The sequence below is a fragment of the Nycticebus coucang genome, chromosome 5 (genome assembly GCF_027406575.1).
Source record: "Nycticebus coucang isolate mNycCou1 chromosome 5, mNycCou1.pri, whole genome shotgun sequence".
In the NCBI taxonomy this organism is placed as follows: domain Eukaryota; kingdom Metazoa; phylum Chordata; class Mammalia; order Primates; family Lorisidae; genus Nycticebus; species Nycticebus coucang.
The window spans coordinates 4,041,750-4,065,627 of NC_069784.1; the positions used below are offsets into that span (position 1 = coordinate 4,041,750).

At 40.0% G+C, this 23,878-nt stretch overlaps 1 protein-coding gene across 14 annotated transcripts in view; it reads left to right on the plus strand.

The window, feature by feature from the left end:
- The window catches only part of LRRC7 (leucine rich repeat containing 7), a 626,043-nt gene that overhangs the window by 268,162 nt on the left and 334,003 nt on the right, over positions 1 to 23,878 (plus strand). For all 14 annotated transcript variants that reach the window (XR_008380264.1, XM_053592544.1, XM_053592545.1 and 11 more), the window contains one exon: positions 16,701 to 16,903. Coding sequence is in view for 13 of the 14 variants with exons in the window: in XM_053592544.1 (XP_053448519.1) it covers positions 16,701 to 16,903 (203 nt within the window). In the remaining variant the exon portion in view is untranslated. The remainder of the gene's footprint in view (positions 1 to 16,700; positions 16,904 to 23,878) is intronic.

Genomic DNA, 23,878 nt, shown 5'->3' on the forward strand with positions numbered 1-23,878 from the left:
AAGAAATAATGAAAATTAGAGCAGAATTAAATGAAATTGAAAACAAAAGAATTATACAAGAAATCAATAAATCAAAAACTTGGTTTTTTGAAAAGGTCAATAAAATAGAAAAACCTTTGGCTAACCTAGCCGGGGGGGGGGGGGGAAGAGTAAAATCTCTAATCTCATCAATCAGAAACAACAAAGAATAAATAACAACAGACTCCTCAGAAATTCAAAAAAATCCTTAATGAATATTACAAGAAACTTTATTCTCAGAAATATGAAAATCTGAAGGAAATAGACCGATACTTGGAAGCACGTCACCTTCCAAGACTTAGCCAGAATCAAGTGGAAATGTTGAACAGGCCAATATCAAGTTCTGAAATAACATCAACCATACAAAATCTCCCTAAAAAGAAAAGCCCAGGACCAGATGGCTTCACGGTCAGAATTCTACCAAACCTTTAAAGAGGAACTAGTACCTATATTACTCAACCTATTCCAAAATGTAGGAAAAAAAAGAAGACTACCCAACACATTCTATGAAGCAAACATCACCCTCATCCCCAAACCAGGAAAAGACCCAACAAAAAAAGAAAATTATAGACCAATATCACTAATGAATATAGATGCAAAAATATTCAACAAGATCCTAACAAACAGAATCCAGCAACACATCAAACAAATTATACATCACGACCAAGTCGGTTTTATTCCAGCGTCTCAAGGCTGGTTCAATATACGTAAATCTATAAGTATAATTCAGCACATAAACAAATTAAAAAACAAAGACCATATGATTCTCTCAATTGATGCAGAAAAAGCTTTTGATAATATCCAGCATCCCTTCATGATCAGAACACCTAAGAAAATTGATATAGAAGGGACATTTCTTAAACTGATAGAGGCCATCTACATCAAAACCACAGCCAATGCCGTATTGAATGGAGTTAAATGGAAATCATTTCCACTCAGATCAGGAACCAGACCAGGCTTTCCATTGTCTCCACTGCTCTTTAACATTGTAATGGAAGTTTTAGCCATTGCAATTAGGGAAAAAAGGTGATCAAGGGTATCCATATAGGGTCAGAAGAGATCAAACTTTCGCTCTTCGCAGATGATATGATTGTATATCTGGAAAACACCAGGGATTCTACTAAAAAAACTCTTAGAAGTGATCAAGGAATACAGCAGCATCTCAGGTTACAAAATCAACACTCAAAAATCGGTGGCCTTCATATATACCAACAATAGTCAAGCGTAAAAAACAGTTAAGGACTCTATTCCATTCACAGTAGTGCCAAAGAAGATGAAATATTTGGGAGTTTATATAACAAAGGACATGAAAGATCTGTACAAAGAAAACTATGAAACTCTAAGAAAAGAAATAGCTGAAAATGTTAACAAATGGAAAAACAAACCATGCTCATGGCTGGGAAGAATCAACATTGTTAAAATGTCCATACTACCAAAAGCAATATATAATTTTAATGCAATCCCTATTAAAGCTCCACTGTCATACTTTAAAGATCTTGAAAAAATAATACTTTGTTTTATATGGAATCATAAAAAAACTTCGAATAGCCAAGACATTACTCAGAAATTAAAAACAAAGCAGGAGGAATCACGCTACCAGACCTCAGACTATACTATAAATCGATAGTGATCAAAACAGCATGGTACTGGCACAAAAACAGAGAGGTAGATGTCTGGAACAGAATAGAGATCCAAGAGATGAATCCAGCTACTTACCATTATTTGATCTTTGACAAGCCAATTAAAAACATTCAGTGGGGAAAAGATTCCCTATTTAACAAATGGTGCTGGTGAACTGGCTGGCAACCTGTAGAAGACTGAACCTGGACCCACACCTTTCACCATTAACTAAGATAGACTCTCACTGGATTAAATATTTAAACTTAAGACATGAAACTATAAAAGTACTAGAAGAGAGTGCAGGGAAAACCCTTGAAGAAATCAGTCTCGACAAGTATTTTATGAGGAGGACCCCCGGGCAATTGAAGCAGCTTCAAAAATACACTACTGGGACCTGATCGAACTAAAAAGCTTCTGCACAGCCAAGAACACAATAAGTAAAGCAAGCAAACAGCTCTCAGAATGGGAGAAGGTATTTGCAGGTTATGTCTCCATCAAAGGTTTGATAACCAGAATCCACAGAGAACTCAAACGTATAAGCAAGAAAAGAACAAGTGATCCCATCGCAAGCTGGGCAAGGGACTCGAAGAGAAACTTCTCTGAAGAAGACAGGCGCATGGCCTACAGACATATGAAAAAATGCTCATCATCTTTAATCATCAGAGAAATGCAAATCAAAACTACTTTGAGATATCATCTAACTCCAGTAAGATTAGCCTATATCACAAAATCCCAAGACCAGAGATGTTGGTGTGGATGTGGAGAAAAGGGAACACTTCTACTCTGCTGGTGGGAATGTAAATTAATATATGCCTTCTGGAAAGATGTTTGGAGAATACTTAGAGATCTGAAAATAGATCTGCCATTCAATCCTTTAATTCTTCTACTAGGTATATACCCAGAAGACCAAAAATCACATTATAACAAAGGTATTTGTACCAGAGTGTTTATTGCAGCCCTATTCATAATTGCTAAGTCATGGAAAAAGCCCAAGTGCCCATCGATCCACGAATGGATCAATAGATTGTGGTATATGTATACCATGGAATATTATGCAGCCTTAAAGAAAGATGGAGACTTTACCTCTTTCATTGGTATCTCTTTACATGGATGGACCTGGAACATATTCTTCTTAGTAAAGTATCTCAAGAATGGAAGAAAAAGTACCCAATGTACTCAGCCCTACTATGAAACTAATTTATGGCTTTCACATGAAAGCTATAACCCAGTTATAACCTAAGAATAGGGGGAAGGGGGACCGGGAGGAGAGGGAGGGGGGAGGGGGGCAGAGGGAGGGTGATTGATGGGATTACACCTGAGGTGCATCTTGCAAGGGTACATGTGAAACTTAGTAAATGTAGAATGTAAATGTCTTAACACAGTAACTCAGAAAATGCCAGGAAGGCTATGTTATCCGGTGTGATGAAAATGTGTCAAACAGTCTTAAAACCAGTGTATGGTGCCCCATGATTGCATTAATGTACACAGCTATGATTTAATAATAATAATAATAAAAAGAGTTTGTTTCAAGGAATATTGAACTGTATAAGAAAATTTTCACAGAAAATTTAAATGCTAAATTTAAAGCCTGGTGCAAAACAACACATTTAATCTTAATAATATATTTGTGTACTGGCATACATGTGTATTCAGAGTCCCACCTCGACGTGTGAATGATGGGAAATACTCCACTCCGGCGATGGTGTTTTATTTCCGGATAAGAAGAGTATTGTGAATCTTATTCTCTTATTTATACTTTTTCATATTTTCCAAATTGCTAATAACTAACATGCATTCATTTTTACTCTGAAAAAAAATAACAAATAGACTTTTAAATTGCAAAATTCTGATTAATCAGAATTATGTACCAAAATGTCTAAATAGTTCTTTCATTATTCCATTAGTGAAGTATCACCCAGATATGTTGCACATGACCTAGTGCCAACAATGCACTTTGTAAGGGAATATCATTTCTATTTTCACCTTCTCACAAACGTTCTTTAGTTAAATTCATGATGACTTGAGGAGGTCCCTTTAACCTGAAGAATTCTGTCTTTTCCATTAGAAATACTTTGCCCGAGTTCAAGAAACACCCATCATTTCCATATGAAGTCATCATATCACTTTTCAAGACACTCCTGAAATCTTTGTTTAACTGTTTTAATCAAACTTTTAGGTCCAAGTAGTTTCTTAATAGTCACTAAATGTGTCATTTAAGGATACAGGGAGTCATTGCTTTTCCTGGCTGTTTATTCCTAGAAAAGCACGGGCTCCCAACTGGTTGTGTTCCTGCTGTGGGGTCACATCTGTTCTTCAGAGTCAGGAGTTAGACTCTTGTGGGGCATTTGTGCTGCATCTGAGTTTGATCCTATGGCTTAAATCCTCTTCAACAGGTGAGTGAGTCTGAAGTCAAAGTTTTCATCTTTGCTTCACTGGTTTACGCATGGATGTGTACAAAGGAGAATTTCACTGAGAACGCACTGGGTGTCTGCCTCGTAATCAGTCTGTCTGATAAAGCCCTCACACTCCCTGCAGAGACTTAGAAGGATACACGTGTATTCCATCTGTGTCAGCAGGAGCGCGGAGCTCTAGATGCCAGAGAAGACCACACCTTTGCTCAGAAGCTAAAGATGAGGAGGGGGGTTCATGTGTCTTCTAGGGCTGCTGCAAGAAGATGCCACAAACTGGATGGCCTGAACAACAGAAGGTCATTGTGTCAGAATTCTGGAGGCCACAGCCCCAAATCAAAGTGTGATCTCTGTTGGCTCCTCCTGAGGGCTGAGGGAAGGAGTGGTTGCCACTGACTTGTCCCCTTGTGGGGTGCGGGGCCTCCTTCTGGTACACCTGTCTGCTCACAGCCCACCTTCTTATAACATCACCAGCAGTCCTGGAGGCAGGTTTACTCCAGAATGACCTCATCTCAACAATCACATCTGCAACTACTCTTTTTCCAAACAAGGTCCCATTCTAAGATAGTAGGGGGTTAGAACTCAGCACGTGCTGTTTGGAACACCATTCGACCTACAACAGAGATAGTTAGAAGGAAAGTTTTCTACAAGGCTAATGCTTGCATTTGGTTGACAATGATAAGGAAAAATAATTCAGGAAAGGCAAGCCGGTGAGATAGTTCAGGAGGAGAAAAGGAAATACGGAGGCAGGGGGCTTGGGAGATAAGGTGCAGGCGAGGGTGTGGTCTTGGGGTGTGGCGTCTGGGCAGAGGCCTGCCTGCAGCTCAGCATATGGGATTGACAGTGAAGATGCGTAATAGCAGGAAGCCAGGGAAGGTTTTTATGTGCAGAGTTGGGTTTCTGAAATGATGACTCTGGTAGCAACGTGAGCTCCCAGTGGGCTTCGTGGAGTACACTCTGTCTCCCAGTGGCCCCCAATCTTTGAGTATTGTCCTTTGATTCTAAGAGCTCACCTGCCTTCTTTACGCTTTTCTAACATTCTTTGTGAAACTTAATCCTCTCAAATTTTATTGCCTTTCACCATCGGCTAAATAATAGAATTCAGTAACAATTCAATTTTATTTCATTAAGAAATGAGCACATTGTATTTTCAGCACATATTACAAAATGAATCAAGATAAATATTTAAATACTGTGTTAAGAATGTTGTAACTTGTTTCAAAATGTACTTTTGATCTCATAGCTCACATAGACTAACTATGGAAAAAATTCAGAATTATGACAGAATCATTCAGTTTTAAAAGGAGCCCCTGGTCCTGTCATTTCAAGCTTTCATGAACCTTTCATTAAACAATTTTTAAATTTGCAAATGCATTCGTTCATGCCCTTGACTTCCTCACAGAAAGATTCCTAAATTAATTCTTCTTTTATTTTAACTCTTCTTTCAGCCTGAGGGTGACATCAAGCAGGCTTGTATGTTTCATGAGTCTCTTAAAATCATTCTGATTATAAAGTAACTGCCTAGATTTATACCCACAGCAACTTTGTTGATTAAAAGATGATCACTACAAACCCTGTTTATTTAGTTCAATCTCAAAACTGTTGCATTTTTTCTAAGTCTCCTGAAGGCACAAGTGCAACCATCATCAGCATTAATTAAAATATTAATAAACAAAGATGGTATCAGGAATTATCATAGTTATGATAGAAGAGTCAGCATAAAGCAGCATGAAATGTCATTTACAAAGACTTTCTCTGAGTTGTTTACATCAGATTGGAAAGATGGGTGTGTCACCACATCTTGTGAAGGGCACCATACTGCCACTGTCTCACCACAAAAGGAAAGGATCTCTAAGCTGACACAGCTCCATGGGACATGCTCAGTGTCTGCTAAAGCTCCTACTCACGTCTTTAGAAGAAGGTATGGGATAAGGTGTTTCACAGGAAATGTACTTTTTTTTTTTTTTTGCAGTTTTGGGCCAGGGCCAGGTTTGACCCCACCACCTCCGATACATGGGGTCGGCACCCTACTCCTTTGAGCCGCAGGTGCCGCCTGAAATGTACTTTTCATAAAATAAATATTAAACATTTATATGCCCATATTTTCATTAAATAAAATACTTGACTAAACCACATCTAAATGCAATATACACATCCCTGCCTTCTAAATAAATCACGCTGTATCATTGATTTCTGTTTTGATAACTCTCTGATCATCAAGAACACAAACTTGTACCGTAGTGTACAAACTTCTCAAAAGATATAAAAAAGTAAGAACATCATCCTAGTAATTGATTCAAGGATCTGATTAAACTGAGCTTCCTCCCAAGTCTCTGAGCTTCTCTCAGTGAACCAGCCTCCCTCTGACTATTGTCTCTCTGTGAACAAACTTCAGATATGACTCCAAAAGTTCTTGCTTCAGGTTGTCACCTTATGAAAGTTAGATCTTTGGGAATAACCCACTGATCACAGATTTGTTTCTTCTTACTGTTCTTGGCTAAGATTTCCAACTTGCCTGAAAGCCAAACTCTCCAGTAAACAGGGCTGGGGCAGATTCATTACCAAATCAGAACTTTTCCCTGAGCTCTTGCTCCTTTTGATCTGGTGCTGAAATTTGCTGTGTACTGTTCTTATAGCTGTATTTACACATTTAAATAAGTCAATAGACAAAACTTCCAAGAGAGGATATGTGGAAAGAAGACAGAAGTACTAAAGTTGTTCACCTGTGTGATATGATCAGGAGACAATTTATCACATGAGTGAGTGTGTGCACTACCACTGAGTACCAGCATCTCTCCAGGGAATCTTTTCCAGATGGATCCTTTAATCCACAGTTGATATTCTTTAAACTATTTAGTGTTAAGATGGTGATAATAGTGGTGAAAAAGACAAGGAATACAGCATGTTTATAGTCCAGAACAGTTAGAGATTTTAAAAAGAAGATGACGTTAAGCCTTAGTGAGTCCTCCAAACTGAAATTCTGTGGATCTTATTTAATAGCACATATTATGTCTGGAAGGCAATGACCTAAATCAATTAAAAGGAAAACATAATATTCTGTTTATCATCCAAGAAGGTCTGATTCACAGGTGTCTGTCACATCGGCTACTGAGATACAAATTATAATCAACAAAATCATTCAACATCGTTTGTTAAATGTAGTATGTTTGCCATATTTTGGTAGGCTTGATATAGATGAAGAAAATGAATAAAAGACATGCAGTTTGCGACTGGGGTAAGCTAAAATACCCAAATGGAGTTGTAAAAGTATGTTCAAGGCCGTACTAGGCAAAGTAACAGAAAAGTTTGAGGAAGAGAACTTGAAGGTTAATTAAAGAACCTTGTAGATGAGCCTCGGTGATTCAGAATGCAAACGAAGAGGGGTTGGTTAGTGAGCAAAAATACATAGTTAGATGGAAGGAACAAGTCCCAATGTGCAATAGCACAGTTGGGGCTAGAGTTAACAAAGAAATTATTGTATATTTCAAACGAGCTGGAGGAGAAGCAGCAGAATGTTAGGACACAAAGAAATGGTGCAAGTCTGAGGTGATCGACATCTCAGCTGCCCGTATGGATCATCACACAATGTATCAAAATGCCACATGTACCCTGAAAATATATATAACTGCCATGTGCTGATAATATTTTAATTTTATTTTTTCAATTTAAAAAAATTACTTAGAAACACTGAGTTTTGAGCAAAGACAAGTATAGGGTTTTTTAATAATTGTGAGACCGCTGGCATGGTTCATTTGTGCTGCTGTAACAAATACTACATGCTGAGTAATTTATAAACAACAGGAATTCATTTCTCACAGTTGAGAGGCTGTGAATCCAAGGTCAAGGTGCTGGCAGGTTCGGGGTCTGGCAAGGGCCCAGTCTTCACTTCTGAGACGGTGTCTCACTGCTCCGTGCTCTGCGTGGACTAGGACTGTGTCCTCACGTGGTCAGTGACAGGAAGGGACTAAGCTGGTTCCTTCTGCACTTTCACAAGGCATGAGTCCATTCATGAAGATGGAGTCCTCATGATTTAACCACTTCTCAAAGGGCGTCACAGCATTATACCACCACATAAGGATTAAGTATGATGTGACTATCAGAGGGGACACAAACTTTATTTTTTGAGACTGTCTCACTCTGTTGCATCAACCTAGCTCAGAGTACTCTCAAACCGCTGGGTTCAAGCTGTCCTCCTGCCTCAGCCTCCCAAGTAGCTAGGACTACAGGTGCCTGCCACACCCCCAGTTGGTTTTTCTATTTTTACCAGAGATAGGGTCTTAATCTTACTCAGGCTGATCTCAAACTCCTGAGCTCAAGCAATCCTCCCGCCTTGGCCTCCCAGAGTGCTGGGATTACAAGTATGAACCATCTGGCAGGTACAAACATTTAAACCATAGCAACATCTCGGAGTCATTAATGGGCCAATGCTCACTGCTTATTTCTAAGAGGAAGATATCCCAGGAACGTGGTCTAGAAATATATGCTGTTGAAAATGGAGATTCAGTGATGCTTTTAGAACTGGAAATTGAGCATGCATTTTAGAAGATAAATCATTATATTAAATGTATGTGTCAGTATATAGAAAAAACTCTGATATTTTCTTTTATATTATTATACTTTGCAATTATGGATTTATTTAAGTAACTTCTTATTTGATACTGATATTTCTAACCCCACAAATGTATGAGAGCAGAGAACATAATGCTGTTACTCGTCAGTGCTGCCAAGCATGTAACCCAGGATCCAGCACATAATAGACAGTTAAGACATATTTGCTGGCTGCATGATTGACAGAAAGGAAGTCTGGGAAGGGTGAGATTGGAACAGCATTTCTCTTGGCTCCAGTACTCAGAGATGGTGAGGGCCTGAACTGGATTCAATGGTTACATCGGAAGGACGTAATGTGCTTAATACAGGAGAGAAGGAAGGGACAGGAAAGGACAAGTCCAGGGCAGAATTAAGAGAAGTAAAGCACCACTAATCACAAGTCAAGAAGGAGAGCACCGGGCCTGGTCAGCAGCAGGACCCCAGCATATTTTCAAGTTCTGCTTATACAAGTGGAGTTTTATTTCAATGTGGCAGTTCATTAGGGAGTAAGAAGCCCAAATCAGGAATGATGGTTGATATTAGGAATCGTTCATAGAAAGAAGCTCTTTGAAGTTGACACATGAAAATTCCTGGGCAGACTGTGCAGAGAGAGAACAGAGGCATTGCCGTTCTTAGAGGAAGGAGCTGGTCTAAAGGAGAACTCAGACAAAACTTGATAAGCTCCCTTTTGATACCAGCCACTGTGAATTCCATCTTGTGTTCTTGTTGTGATTGCTGATATGGCAACATCAGAGTTAAAGACCACAGAAGGTTTGTCTCCATAACAGTCCATGGATCCTGGAGAAGATAAACTGGTTGCCTCGTATTAATCACACATTAAATTACGTGCAGCGATTGAAGACTTTAAGATATTGTGATAAGATGAAAACAAGCCCGTGGAATCAGAGTTGTGCTGAAAAGCAGTGATTTCAACAGGCCAAAAACAAGTCTCAGATGCCCCACTAGGAGCCCCAGAATCACCACGTTTATTGTCTTGTAAGGGGGCTTCTGAGATGGACTTGAAGGTAGGCAATGGTGTTAAAGATGTTTCTTGAAATAGGATGGGAAGCAGGCTTGGCAAGTTTCCATCACTGTGGCACACTTAGCGAGGAAATGTCTTCTCAGTGAATAAATTAGAAACATTTGTTATTTGAAAAATGCACGACTATGCCAAGTAATGAGGACAGCCAGAATATCTGTTACGAGAAATCTTGACAAGCTTGGACTTTTCTTTGTCCTTTACCTTTCTAGACATGAATATCAGGTGAGGATAACATGGGTGGACACTGGCCTACAAGTCTAGAGAATGGAAAGGAATTGAAAGTTGAGGTTTAGATATACTGCATTTTTTTTATCGTTTTGAGTCTACTGTGACAGGCATAAATCTCCCATGGTTGAAATTCTCTTTGGTTTAAATTGTCAGTGGGGAAGAATACAGCAAGCTGAGTCTTCTTGTAACTTCACAGAGGCTGGGCCACACCCGCAGCACAACTGTTCACGTGCACTGGACTCCGTGGGGAGTGCCGGCAGGGAGGCTCCCAGTGCACACTGTGGCTGTAGAAAAGGGAAAATCCCTGTTAGGGATTCAGTTTAGATTTTAAAAGATATGAATCAAAAAGGAAGGAACTCCACGCAGTATTATGAGAATCCAGAAAAGGATGCTCTGTCTTTAACTTAAGAAATTTACTGGAAGGGCCTTACCAGAAAGAGATAAATACCTGTCATCCTCTGGCTTTTCTCAACCTCTTTGGAGAACTAGAATCTAACAATTTCTCTTTTGAATGTGTCTGGATATGTGGTCACTCAGGAAATCACATTACTGCCAAGTCAAGTCCTAACAGTGGATGTGAAGTCCTAACTGTCTCTGAGGTACCCTGGGCACTGGCCATGTCTCAGAACAAAGCACATGTGAACCTCCGTGCATCATGTGTGTGACATGCTTGCCTTCCTGGGTCCTGTGCTCTGCTCACTCTGTGAAATGTGATCCTCCTACCTCCCTGAACTCCCATGATTCTGACATTCAAAAAATTCTTCGAAACGGATCACTGCATAAAACAGCAAAGTTATTTCCTTACAGCTACCTCCTCATTCTTTTTTGTTCCTATATTCTAGGCATAAATCATTGTCAAGTGTGTGGGGGGGGGATCCAAATCTTTGTAAGTTCTTACATGCTCATCCGTAGACATCATCAGAGCCTCTGTATAGAGCAAAAGGGCATCTTTTGCAAGGCTGCTAATGGGGAAAATCAATGGCCTTGGGGTAAGGAGAGCTGAAATCCAAGCCCAGGTCGACTAATCCTTCTGTGAGTGACCTTACGCACATCACGGACTGACTCACTAAACCTTAATTAGTTGATTATCAAAATGTGGAAAATTATACTAAATATATGGGCTATCTATTTCTCATTAAAAACCAAAGTAATAGATTGTAAATTGGTTTGAAATTTTCCAAGTATTATAGAAATAAAAGTACTTATAATCATCTTTAGCTCCCATATTCTTTAGTTGCTATCTTATTTAGCTGCCATTTGCTTATTTAGTTGCTATATCTTAATGTATTATCTTTGAACCAGATGCTACACAAATTACCAGAAATACACACTGTTGAACAGGCTAGACATGGTCTCTATCTTCATAGAGCTTTCAATTCAGTAAACAACATAGATGTTGAGTAAGTAATCCAAATGTGATCGAAGCAAACTGTAGCATATGGTTGCAATGTGCTCCCAGGAATTATCACTGACTTTGATGAATAGAAAGAAGCTATTCTCCGTATTTAATTTAGTTTTTTAGATGCAAGGTAAAGATGCCCTTTTGCTCTATACAGAGGCAGCCACAGTTCAGAAAGCCATAGGCTAAGAGCGGTGGTGTAACCCTAGAAATGCAAAAGAAGCCGTGAGTGCACAGAGCGCAGAGCAGTGTGGAGAGTGGAACGTGGCCAGGCCGGGCAGGCGCCTGGGGGTGACGTGAAAGGCGGGAGTCAGACAGTTGGGCACATTACACTTGGTGGGTAATACTAAAAGTTTTGGACTTTGTCTTGAGGATGGAGAGGAGTCAAGAGAATGGAAAGTAAAAAATTGAAGTATTTACAGCCACAGGGTGTTCTCAGCAGGTCATTTCAGCTGCACTGCAGAGGAAGAATAGAAAGAGGAGCAGGAGAATAAATTCAAGAGAGGATAATATTATGGTTTGAACAAGGCAGTGGGCAGGTGGGAAGAAGAAAAACAGGCCTGACTCAGAAAATGTTGAAGGTATTTGAGGTTCACACTTGATGCTTCCTAAATGTGGAAAGTGAGAGAATTGGATGAATCAAAAATGTTGCCGTGGTTTCTGTCTTGAGAAGGCAGGTGACTTATTTTGCCTTTCCCTGAGACTGGAAACACAGGAGGAAGAGATTTGGGCAGAATGGTCATTGAAATCTCTTAGTGTATGCTTAACATATGAAGATTCCATTTTAAGCATTTTCCAGATGGAGAATCTGGGCCACACACCAGGCAGTAGTCCTAGAGCCCAGGCTCTTCACAGTAATGAGGTGCTCCCCAGCTCTCCAGAGCATCATTTCAACTACGAACGTCATGTTTTTGAGATGCCATAAAACATAAAGTAGAAATGATGAGGGCCATAAATCTGAGTTAGACATGAAACGTTTTATGGCCATCCACTTACCATTTAATTTATGTTAAATGAAGTAAGTGAGAACTAGGGAAGGTGAAGATTATTGAAAAACGGAGCACACAAGTAGAAGAGCCACATGCCTGGGGGAAACTAACACCATAAACCTCAGTGTCTGAAGAGAGAAAGGGATACCGCCTCAAAAGATTGAAAGGGAAGAACCTAAGTGAAGGGTCAATGTCAGAAGAAGTTCAGTGTCAGGGGGGAGCCAAAGAAAAGAGCACTTCCAGGAGGGTGTAGTTCTGTGCCCAGGACTGTACAGACATCACCAGCTAATAGGTCAGCTAAAGATGGATTAAAAGGATGAAGGGAATTAAAATTAAAACTTTCTTTAAACATGGAAGTTAATCTTCCACTTTCCTGATTTACCTATTCTTATAACAAAGACTCCAGTAAGTTTGAAGGAATTTTGAAATATGTGTACTTGCAACAATAGAGAAAATAGAAGAAGTGACTTCAGGTGATGAGAAACTTCAGCAAAAAATTTAGAAGATGGGGAAAGAGGGTATATTTTATATACATCTACACAGCAAAGTATGTTATTAGTACTTTACATACTACTATATTCACAAAGCAATATGAAAATTGATTTATACCACAGACCTCCGAGGAATCTTGGAGACACCATGTACCAGGCAAAGAAGTGATAGGACTTAGTGCTGAAAATAGGAAAACGGACCGAAAATCTTTATATATAAAGTAACGTGGCTATATGCCAAACAGCAGATTAAAATGATCTTCTGCAGACTGGTTTTCCAGAACATTCTCTGGCTTGCCTCCAGATCACCCTGCAGTCAATGTGGCATCATGCACACAAAGCTTCCACTCGGCTGCTCAGAGCTTCGCTCTTCAAGTCCTCAGGGGGGTCAGGGGTCACCCAGTATTTGTGGAAAACTCTACCATGAAAGATGAAAATCAAAAGAAACAAACAGAAAATTTGTTAATCAAAATTAACAAACAGGACCGGGGAGGAAAGACCAAAGTCTATATTTAATGTCTTCTGATAGAAACAAAAATGATAGGTGACCCAAAACACAAACGAGATATTACAAAAAAGAATATTCAGGAAACAAACCATGACTCTAACATGTAAAGATATGCCATGAGATAAAAGATAATTAGTACATGGATTTAGAAGATAAAATTGATAAAGATATCCCAGAAAGCAGAATAAAAAGACAAAAATATGGAAATTCTATGAGAGAAAATAAAATAATCAAGTTATACCATAAGTCCAGGTCCTTCATCCAACTAATAGAAATTGCAGAAAAGAGAAAATGAGTGTAAAATGAGGAAGAAGAAATTATAAATTAAGTAATGACAGAAAATGTAACAGAATTTCAGGATAAGTGTTTCCAGAGGGAAAGGGCCCATCATGACCCAGTAGGATGGATAAACAGACACACACCCCCAAACAGGTTGTCATGAATTTTCAAAATGAAGATAAAATAAAATTCTAAAAGTTTATGCTGGGAAAAAATGTGGGTGTTAAACAAGACCTTGAAAAAAAAAATGGAAATGAGTTTCCTTAGAAACTAGAAAATATAATAAATAAAAAAATGCCTTCAAATTTATAAAGAAAAAGTATTTCTTATCTAGAGGTCTACATCCATTCAAACTTTCAATTATTTGTGGGTAAAATAAAGGAAGCTTTAGACATGCAAGACCCACCATAAATCCTTTCACAGGAAGCAAATGGACATTGTATTCCACCAAACTGAAGGAATCTATCTAGAAAGAAAAAGGTACAGAATGCAGAAAATAGTAAATCTAACATAGAAAAGATATGCAAAATTCACAGGATGCTGGTGAAAAGAAATTCCCGATTGACAGCTAGAAAAGCAAGCATTCCAAATGGAGCAGGATGATAGGACACTCCCGAAAGGCTACTCAAGAGCCGTGGAGGCAGGGAGTCAGGGAGGATGGCTGCGATCAATCAACTTAGAAATTTAGGGGAAAATATCCCTAAAATGAGAAAGTTGGAGAATAATCAGGAATGAGTGGTGATGTGACTGAGAGTCCACAAACTGGATGCCAAAGTCATTAATAAAAGAAGAGGAATGTTCAAGAGATTGGTAAAAACAATGGTGTGCTAAAGAGTAGAAAGATGTCAGTACTGGGTAAGGAGCAGGGGGTTATAAGATGAGAGAAGACCTCTAGTATGAGATAGGAAGGGAGACTGGAAACCCACCTGCCAACCCAGAAGTCGGTCGGTCAGCATGAGATGTGAGAAAATCAGTGTGTTCTGCTTTAAAAGGCTGCAAGAGAAATGATGTGCACAGGCACGAAGCAGCGATCCGTTGAGTCCATGAGAAGGGAAGGGGGAAGCACTCGGTGAAGGGTTGGGGGGCCGTGAAGATGCTGATTGTGGCATACAGCACAGTCACTGAGTTCAGAGTGAGCGAAGGAGACAGAAGTTGGGCCAGGGGAATGGTTCAGAGCACTGTAGGATCAGCCAAGAAACAGAAAAGACGAATAGAAGAGCTTGGATTGGGGGTTAATGAAAGGGAAAGCAGTCGTAAGTGAATTAAATTCTCAAAGTTCTGATACGCAGTGGACGCTGGCCAAACGGCTCAGATGCAGGCCTGATAGGCTAGTTTTCCTCTTTGTTCATAATAAAACACATGCAGCATCACAAACAGAGCTCAAGAAGTGGCCACATTGCCCTGCACAAAAGGGAGAGTGAGAAACCCAGAGTCACCACCACTGTGAGCCACGGAGGCCCGTGAGGTGTTTGACCCCTGCCGGTTCTCAGGTGTCACTGCGGGGTGGTGGCTACTAGGTACTCAAATTAAAAACCTGGGAATCTTTCAGGACACCTCCCTCTTCCCTACAGCCTCCCATTACGCCTGACGTTCAACCGATCACCAGCTTTTTGTGTTCTCCTTTTTAAATATCTTCCCGGTTGATCACTTTTTCTTCATCCTCGCTTCATCTCACTTTACCATGTCGGTCATCTCAGCAAACACTCACTAGGCATCTACCGTATGTCAGAGGTTGGCTCAGTGCATTTACTGGGACCTACTGTGTGCTAGATTCCAGGTCAAGACGTGAAAGATACCAGTCCTTCCATCAAAAAGTTCAAGGTCAATTAAAATAATAGTTACAAAATCTTGCACTTCTGGTTCCAAGAAATTAGGTGCACAAGTTTGAGAGACAGAAAGTGAGGGAGAAAGAAGGTTGTCTTTTTTACTGTTTTTAGTCAGCCTTCTCCACGATCTCCAGTGCAAAACAACCACCTGTAAGATGCTGCTTATTCTTTCCAGGAAGAAATTCACAGAGATGGTGACCTTTTAGTTTTTCAAGAAAATTATCACCGGCTGACGGTGATAGGGGTGGGAAAGGTCACAAATATGGTCATTTATTCATTCATGTGTTTATTCTGTAGTTTTTATTGAACATCTACTAAATGCCAAGCACCAAGATAAATGCAAAGGTGAATGAAATGGTCTCTGCCCACAGGAGGCTACAGTCTAGGAGAAAATGACGTAACAGTAGTTTGAATTAAGTATAGGAGGTGCTATGATACATGTCTATGTAAGATTTCATGACATTTGGTCAGTTTAACCTAGAGGATTGGGAGAAAAATGTCTCAGGAATTCTACCATGAATACAAGTTATTTTCCCACATCAAAATCATAGGATTCATAAGGATAGACCCTCATTCAGAAGTGCATATCCAACCCGGTTATAATCTGTAGCTCCAATAGGGTCTTGGTTCAATGCATTGCTCTATCACCTACATCAGTGACTGTTACATTACGGTTATTCAGTAAGTATCTGCTCAATGATGGGATGGATTTGTGGGTTTAAAAGAACTACCATGTGGGCGGCACCTGTGGCTCAAGGAGTAAGGCGCCGGTCCCATATGCCAGAGGTGGCAAGTTCAAAAACCCAGCCCTGGCCAAAAAAAAAAAAAAAAAGAGGGTACCGTGAACTTTGAGTATGAAACTTTAATATTTTTATAGAAATCAGAGAAATGTCTTTTCCAACAGGTTCTGAAGATGTCTATTCTACACTGTAGTTTGTGTAAAACTACAGAACATGTTATAGATCCATGTTTCAAGTGAGAGGGAGAGCCGGATGGGAGCATTGCACTGAGTCAGGGGTCTGGCCTGATGCTGCCATTCCAAAGCTGTGTGGTGATGGAAAGTGTCTCGACCTTTCTGAGTCCATTTTTTAATTTGTTAAATGGGCATAAAACCTATCTCACTTACCTTATAGGGCTGTTTAAGGACTCAGCGATATAACGCATGTGTGTGTCCTGTATAAGTGTAAAGCACATAGAATTATGAAATATATAACAAATGAATATTCTAAGCTTTCAGTATTGCAAGAATTCCTAACAAGTGCAGACAATGAAGGTTTTTTTGTTTGTTTGCTTGCTTTCCTCTAGTGCAGTGCCTGGAGATGACCACCAAACGGAAGATCATCGGCCGTCTGGTGCCGTGCCGATGTTTCCGAGGTGAAGAAGAAATCATCTCAGTTTTAGATTACTCCCACTGCAGTCTGCAGCAGGTGCCGAAGGAGGTCTTTAACTTTGAACGGACATTAGAGGAGCTTTATCTAGATGCCAATCAAATTGAAGAGCTACCTAAGGTAATTCTTGATAACTTTTAAAAAGTCCACTGTAAATGAGTATTTTATAATTTTCAAATACCTTCGAATAATAATTTCATTACCTTCGAATACCACTCCATATGTAACTTCTTGTGATAGAGTAATAAATAACCGGACTCTATGGAAATCATCATTTTCATTTAAAACAGTCTCTATAAAAACACAGATTGCAGAGTTGAGAATCACAGTTTATGTTTAGAAACATAAAGGAAAGGAAAAATATGAGACTATCTACTCCAAAACTAAAAATCTGTATGTTGTATGCTAAGGTGATTTTATTTTAAAATCTTGAATTATATGTTCTAAGTCTAAGAAAGTGTTTTTATATACCATAATACTATTATGAAAAACATGTTTTTTATTCCTTGATCTTAACTATTTGATTATTATAAGCATCACTCAATGTTTACATGACACATAGGCAGTAAAAGTGACCTACTAAAAATTTTAACTATTAAATTTCACATGCACACACACGTACACACACGTACACACATGCACACACATACACACGTACACACACATACACACATGCACACACGTACACACACATACACATGTGCACAGACATACACACACATACACACAAGTACACACGTGCACACACATGCACACACACACACACGTGCACACACATACACACGTACGCACACACACATACACACGTGCGCGCACACACACATACGTACACACGTGCACACACGTACATACACACACATACGCACACGCACACACACGTGCACACGTACGCACACACATACACACATGCACAGAAACCAGCCCTCCTGTGGCCTCATTCTCCATGGCAGAAAAGGTTGGACAACAAGAGATTAGCTACAACAGGCTGAAGCCTCATAGCAGAGAGGTTCAAAATGTAAACCAGGGGATCCTAAGAGCCACCTAAGTAAGTAACTCAGAGTAAGTAGTTGGCACGGCATTTACCTAGGACAGATTTATATGTCTAAGAGGGAAAAAAATGCCATGCCCCCTATCTCCATTGTTTATGCTAATGTCTGTTCCCAGTAATGGAAAACTCAAAATCCAAGTGGACTTAAGAAAGAAAGAGGCTTGACTGGTTCAAGTGGAAGGTCCATCTCAGGACAGGACTCTTCTTACCCTCTGCGGGGACCTGTGACTGGCTTCCCTCATGGTGGCAGAAGGGCTGCATGAGTACTAGGGTTCACCTCCACACCACCCAAAAAGAGGAACCTGAAACTCACTTCTCTTTCTGAGAACAACAGAAAGTGTTGCCCCAGAATTCCTCAGCACGTATCCTTAGATCTCACTGGCCTTACCTATGGCACTTGTTTACCAGTCAGTCAGTTCCTTTGCTATCTGATTACAGAATAAGCTATAATATTATGCAAGAAAAATGGATTGCCATGATTGGGGTAAATAAAGATGGGTCACCTCCATGGAGCTGTGACAGGTACAACAGTACCAGGGGAGGTGAGGAAGGACTGGGGAGGTGACCCCGGTGCTCACTACAAACTAACTGCTCTGCAATGATTCTCTTGTGGGGAAAGTTGCTTTCAATAAAAAACTATGCGTCCAGTTTTTAATGGCCTATCAGCAGAGCATTGAAATCCTTGAGGATCTAGACCTTTAAAGTTAGAGTATTTTGGTGCCATCTCATTTTGTAGTTTTCTTTGTGCTCCTCTGGTATTACTGCTGTTGTAATTTGATTTGGTTGACTAACGTGATAGCCATTTTTATTCTTGATATTATGTTATCATAAGATTTTTTTATATGTTCTTACACTTTGCTTTCTGATATTTTGTACAGAGAATATTCTAGTGGGTCATGAATCTCTACTATAAAATGTTATTCAAGAAGCAGAAAACAAGAAATTGAAGTAATGGCATGAGGAAAAATATGTCAAGAGTGTGTCAGAAAAGATGCAAAAATAGATATGAAAGGACAGGAAGTATCTTGGTTAGGAATAGTTCAGTCTGTGTGTCTTAATTTTCTATAGGAGAAGGCAAAAATATAAATGACATGCCTTTCACACAGCGACAGAAACCCACACAGCTTATAATTTAGTAGTGTTTTGCTTGTTATTTTGGATCAGGAACTTAAAATTATGGACAGAATAATAGACTGTAACAGGTGCATATTATATGTGAAGTAGTATGGGAAGGGAAATGTGAAAAAAAGCAACAAAAAAACTGCTAAGAAACTTCTTGAAACTGAAGAACTTCTAAAAAAAAGGGGGGGGGAGGGGAATATTAATAATTTTGGAAACGCCAACATGTGACCAAAATTGAAAGAGATGGTGAGTGAATTTGCTAGATGAAGTCAATTTAACCATATGTAAAAAAGCACAGGATTAAATTTGGAGCACCATACTTTCAAAGTTTTCTCTACTCAAAAGTTTATAACCTACTCTAAAAATATTTTACAGATTAAGAACCCGAGCTTTTGATCCAAACAAACCTGTTATTAGATCCTAGCACTGCTATTTGGTTGGAGAAAGTATTTAATTTTCTGGAAACCTCAATTTCTTCATTAGGGACAGATGGGGGTAGATGGACAGATGATTGATTGAGGATGATAATGGTGAGAGAGAGAGGAGAATTGGGTGAGACCATGCATGTGGAATATGGTATTTATTATTTTCCCCTCAAAGCTGAAGATTTCCATGTTAACTACTTTGAATCAAACAAAAGTAAGATTTTGTAACATCTCAGGATAGTCCTAGGTGTTGACTACGCAACACAAAATACCATGACGTGGCTTTATCTCTATCTCCTATCTCCAAAGAGTCTTCTAGAAAAACATTCTCTGGCCTGTAAAAGGTCTTAAGTTTCCGACCCTATGCAGTTACACCAACGTAGCTGTGACGATCCCACTACTTCCCCAGGGAATTTCCTGGACCCTCAGAATCACAATATTATATCATCTTGAGTAGATGCTATCTTGGGGGTTATTTAATTTAACCTTCAATTACTACATTCCAATTAGACTAGAAACGTTAATCGACTTTCCTTAATCTACATCACAAGTTAGAGTCCTATCCAAAATGATTATCAATGACTATGTAATAGTCAGAAAATGAGAAGTTATCATACAGTGGAAACAAATCAAAATCTCAGTGGATAACGGCACAGAAATTTTTCTTCCTGTCCCGTGATTGTTGGCAGGGACGACTGCTTTTCAGGAGCTCATACCTAACAACCCGTCCAACTTTCCACTCAATGCAGGAAAGTGTTCTCTTGCTCCAGTCATCCAATCTCTTCATGACCATTTCTTTTATGCAAAAAAAATCACTGACTTAGGAGGGAGACAATTATATTACTGGAAAGTTCTAAGTCTTAGAAACTCTGCAGTGTGTCAGTGATGTTTTCCTGTGTCCGTCCATCTATTCGTCCACCCAGCACAGGGCAGGAGTTCAGGGAGACACAGAGACCGTTAAGGCATGCTTCCCCTGCAAAGGAACTGCGCTTCCATGATAACTGCCTAGATCCTTCAGATATTTTAAAGGAATTAATGTCCTTTAAAATATACCTCAGAGTTCTCTTTTCTAAGATAAGTTTCCAAGTTTTCTTGACCATTTTTCAAAGATATGTTTTCTAGACTGGACTATCTTGGTTACTTTCCTGTAGATACATTCTTGTAATTAGCTTGGTTTTAGAAACTGATTTATCTATAAAACTATTTATCCAAATGGAAGTAATTAACAAGCAGCAAACAAAATGTAATGGAACACAGAAGAGAGATCTGAGTTGGGTATGAATATTTAAGAGTCATCCCCCAAAAGGAAGAGTTAATATCAAGAGGCACAGGAAAAAATGCCCTTGGAGAGAAAGGGAAAGGTAATTCCAGAGAAACAAATATTAAACTTTGAAAAGTAAAATCACAGGACGAATTCACTGCTGGAAATTACCTAGAAATTGTTTCTTATTTTCCCCAGAAGTCATGGCAACTTTGTATACAGGGGTGAAGTTGGAAAATATTACTGGGTTCCTGAAGCCAAAACCTGGGCATGTTTGGGAGAAATGTCCCATCTCGGCTGATTCTGAGCTCAGGAATGTGCTCTAAGGAGCAGAAGAAATGTACATGGCAACTTTCAGTGTAGCACTTTCAAAACTAATTCCAGATTTTCTAATCTTCCAAGTCATTTGAGATTGAGCATCTCCCTGGTAGAGACCACAAATTAGCTGTTCTACATGTGAGGGAATAAGGGTCTGGCCTCCTGTTAGAAGCTGAGATGCTCAGCGTCAGCGCAGAGCTGGTGAGGTGCAGGGAAGGCATGCAGACAGTTAGAAGAACTAGCTGGAAAATCAGAGAAACAAATATTAACTTGAATATTAAGCTATGTGATCGTAAAACACTCATTTTCTGGAGGCTCATGGGTGGTGTCTTCATTTGTGGCTAGTTCTACCTCAGCATAAACCAGGTCACCAGGTCATAGATTTTTAAATACAGCAAAGTGGGGGACTGAGATTCTCTTTTTCTTGACAAGTAAAAAATTGCAAATTCTCATGTTTGACTTTTATTACTTCATTGAGAAAAGAATGCTTTAATACCCCAATGTGGAAAACACCCATCATCACAGAATCCATGAGACACTCCCCCCACCTCCCCACAAAAAAAAAAAGACAGGCAGTACAGAAGTGCAGAAGTGCCCTCTGATGTTTTTTAAACAGAAGTTTTACTGAGATGCAATTGACATATCATCACATTCATTTCTACAAATCCAGTTGTCAAAGTCACAGAATTGCACCACCATCACCATCTAATTCTAGAACATCTGCGTCACCTCCTGGTGACCTCCACGCCCCCTGCTTTCCTGAGCCCCTGGCAATTTATTTCTCCATAGATTAACTTTTCCATAAATTTCATATAAACAGAAGTGTACAGCGTGGGGCCTTTTGAGACTGGCCTTGTCCCTGGGCCTCTGTTTTCATTCGTGTTGTAACACGTGTCAGAATTTCATTCCTTCTTATCACCTAATAATTATCTTTTATATGGATACACCATATACCATTATTTTTAAAAACAGGATATAACTCTTTTTTGAAATGCAGCAGAAATTATTATAAAATGTTATTCTATAGCACGTGAGCGTAATTGTTTTATTATAAGTCCATTAGTCGGGGGCTTTATAATCTGTCACATACATAAAGTTGAGCTCCAATATCCACTTTCAGTATTTTGTTTTAATTAAGCAATTGTTCAAATTTAATTTTACAAAAATATGTAGTAAAAATGAAAGTAAATGCATTACAGTATCCTACTTAATATAGAGTACTGTATGTAAGTTGAAAGGTAACAGAGATCACCCCTGTTGCTTCTCCTGGGGCAGAGCAGTCTTGAGGACAGCAGGGCTGGGCCGGGGACGGCAGGGCCAGGTGGGGACGGCAGAGCTGGGCCAGCTGCCCGCGTGGCTGATCGTCCACCAGCAAGCAGGCAGAGACTGATCAAAAAGGATGGTTTAGACGGGTGAAAATTTTGTCACCATCTGGCTCTAGTCACTGCCCATGAAATAGAAGAAATCCCCACTGACTCTTCAGAAAGTGAATGAATGACGAAAATGCATCTGAATCGCTCTGTAGCCAGCAGGTGAAGTACAGCTGCAAGTTAGCCACCAGCAAACAGGCTGTGACCGCTGCTGGGGCCCGAGCCCTGGACACGCCCCACCAGCTTCCTCCTCCCCTGCCAGGGCGCTGGTCCCTGCGGCTTGCTCCTTCATTTCTTTATTTCCTTTACGTCTCCCCTACGATGTCACTGAAACACTTTGTCCTGTATCTTACCCAAAGGAACGCCCCACACCACCGCACACTAAGTCCTCGCTGTGTCCCTCAGAGACATCCAGCCTGTGATCACCAGGGTTAGGATGTGGCCTCAATGCTTTGTCACTGGAGTAAAATGTCAGCCTCATAAAGAGCTCCCTCTGATACGCTGTTGGTTATTTTGCGAGGAGTAAGAGCTTTGGTAGCGCCAGAGGCAGGAAGAAAGGGAACCATCGAGTGTCTCTGCCGTGCCTGACATGGAACCCTGATGTCTCCTGTAATAGACGGGTAACCTCCGGTGCTGGTCCTGGGTTTGGGGTGAGATGGAGTGACACTCGTGGCTTCTCCGTTAGCCATTACCTAACACAGCACATTCTCCGCATTTTCTTCCTCTGAGTATTTAATCCATATAGATTAGAGCTGCCACAGGATGTGTCCTCATGGAAAGCAGTGGCCCTCTGACCCCAGCAGCAGTCTAGAGGGATGTCCTGGAATGTGCTTTTATGTGTTTGTGGACACAGGGAAAAATAAGTGCTTGAGAATGTCTTCCATTCTTAATGTTTGTGATTCATCCATCTGAGCTTCTTTTTATTTTTATTTATTCATTTATTTATTTTTTTTTTGTGACAGAATCTCACTCTGTTGCCCTGGGTAGAGTGCTGTGGCATCATAGCTCACAGCAACCTCAAACTCTTAGTTTCCAGTGACCCCCTTGCCTCAGCTTCTCAAGTAGCTGGGACTATAGGCACCTGCCACAAGGCCTGGCTAATTTTTCCATTTTTAGTAGAAACAGGGTTTCACTCTAGCTCAGGCTGATTTGTCTTGAACTCCTGGGCTCAAGCAAGCCACCCACCCAGAGTATCGAGATTCTTTTTAAATAGGCAAAATGACCAACAATAGAAGGACGTCTTCTGACAAAGTAGCAACTGTGGTAACTGGTTGATATCACAGATGTAGCAAGGTTAGGAATTCTGGCAAGAGAGGACCTGCGTTGAACACACGTCTGGCCACTAACCAGCCATGTGACTTCAGATATGCTGTTTAACTCCATTGAGCCATAGCATCATCTCTGCAGTAGATGCCCATCTAGTTCCTGTCCCTCCTCCTGTTGTGTGAGGATCAAATAATGTCCAGCATATACAATCAGTTTATAAACAGCAAAGCATCTGCAGACAAAGCATCCCTCACCCAAAGGGATGGTGCATGTGAAAAATCCCTG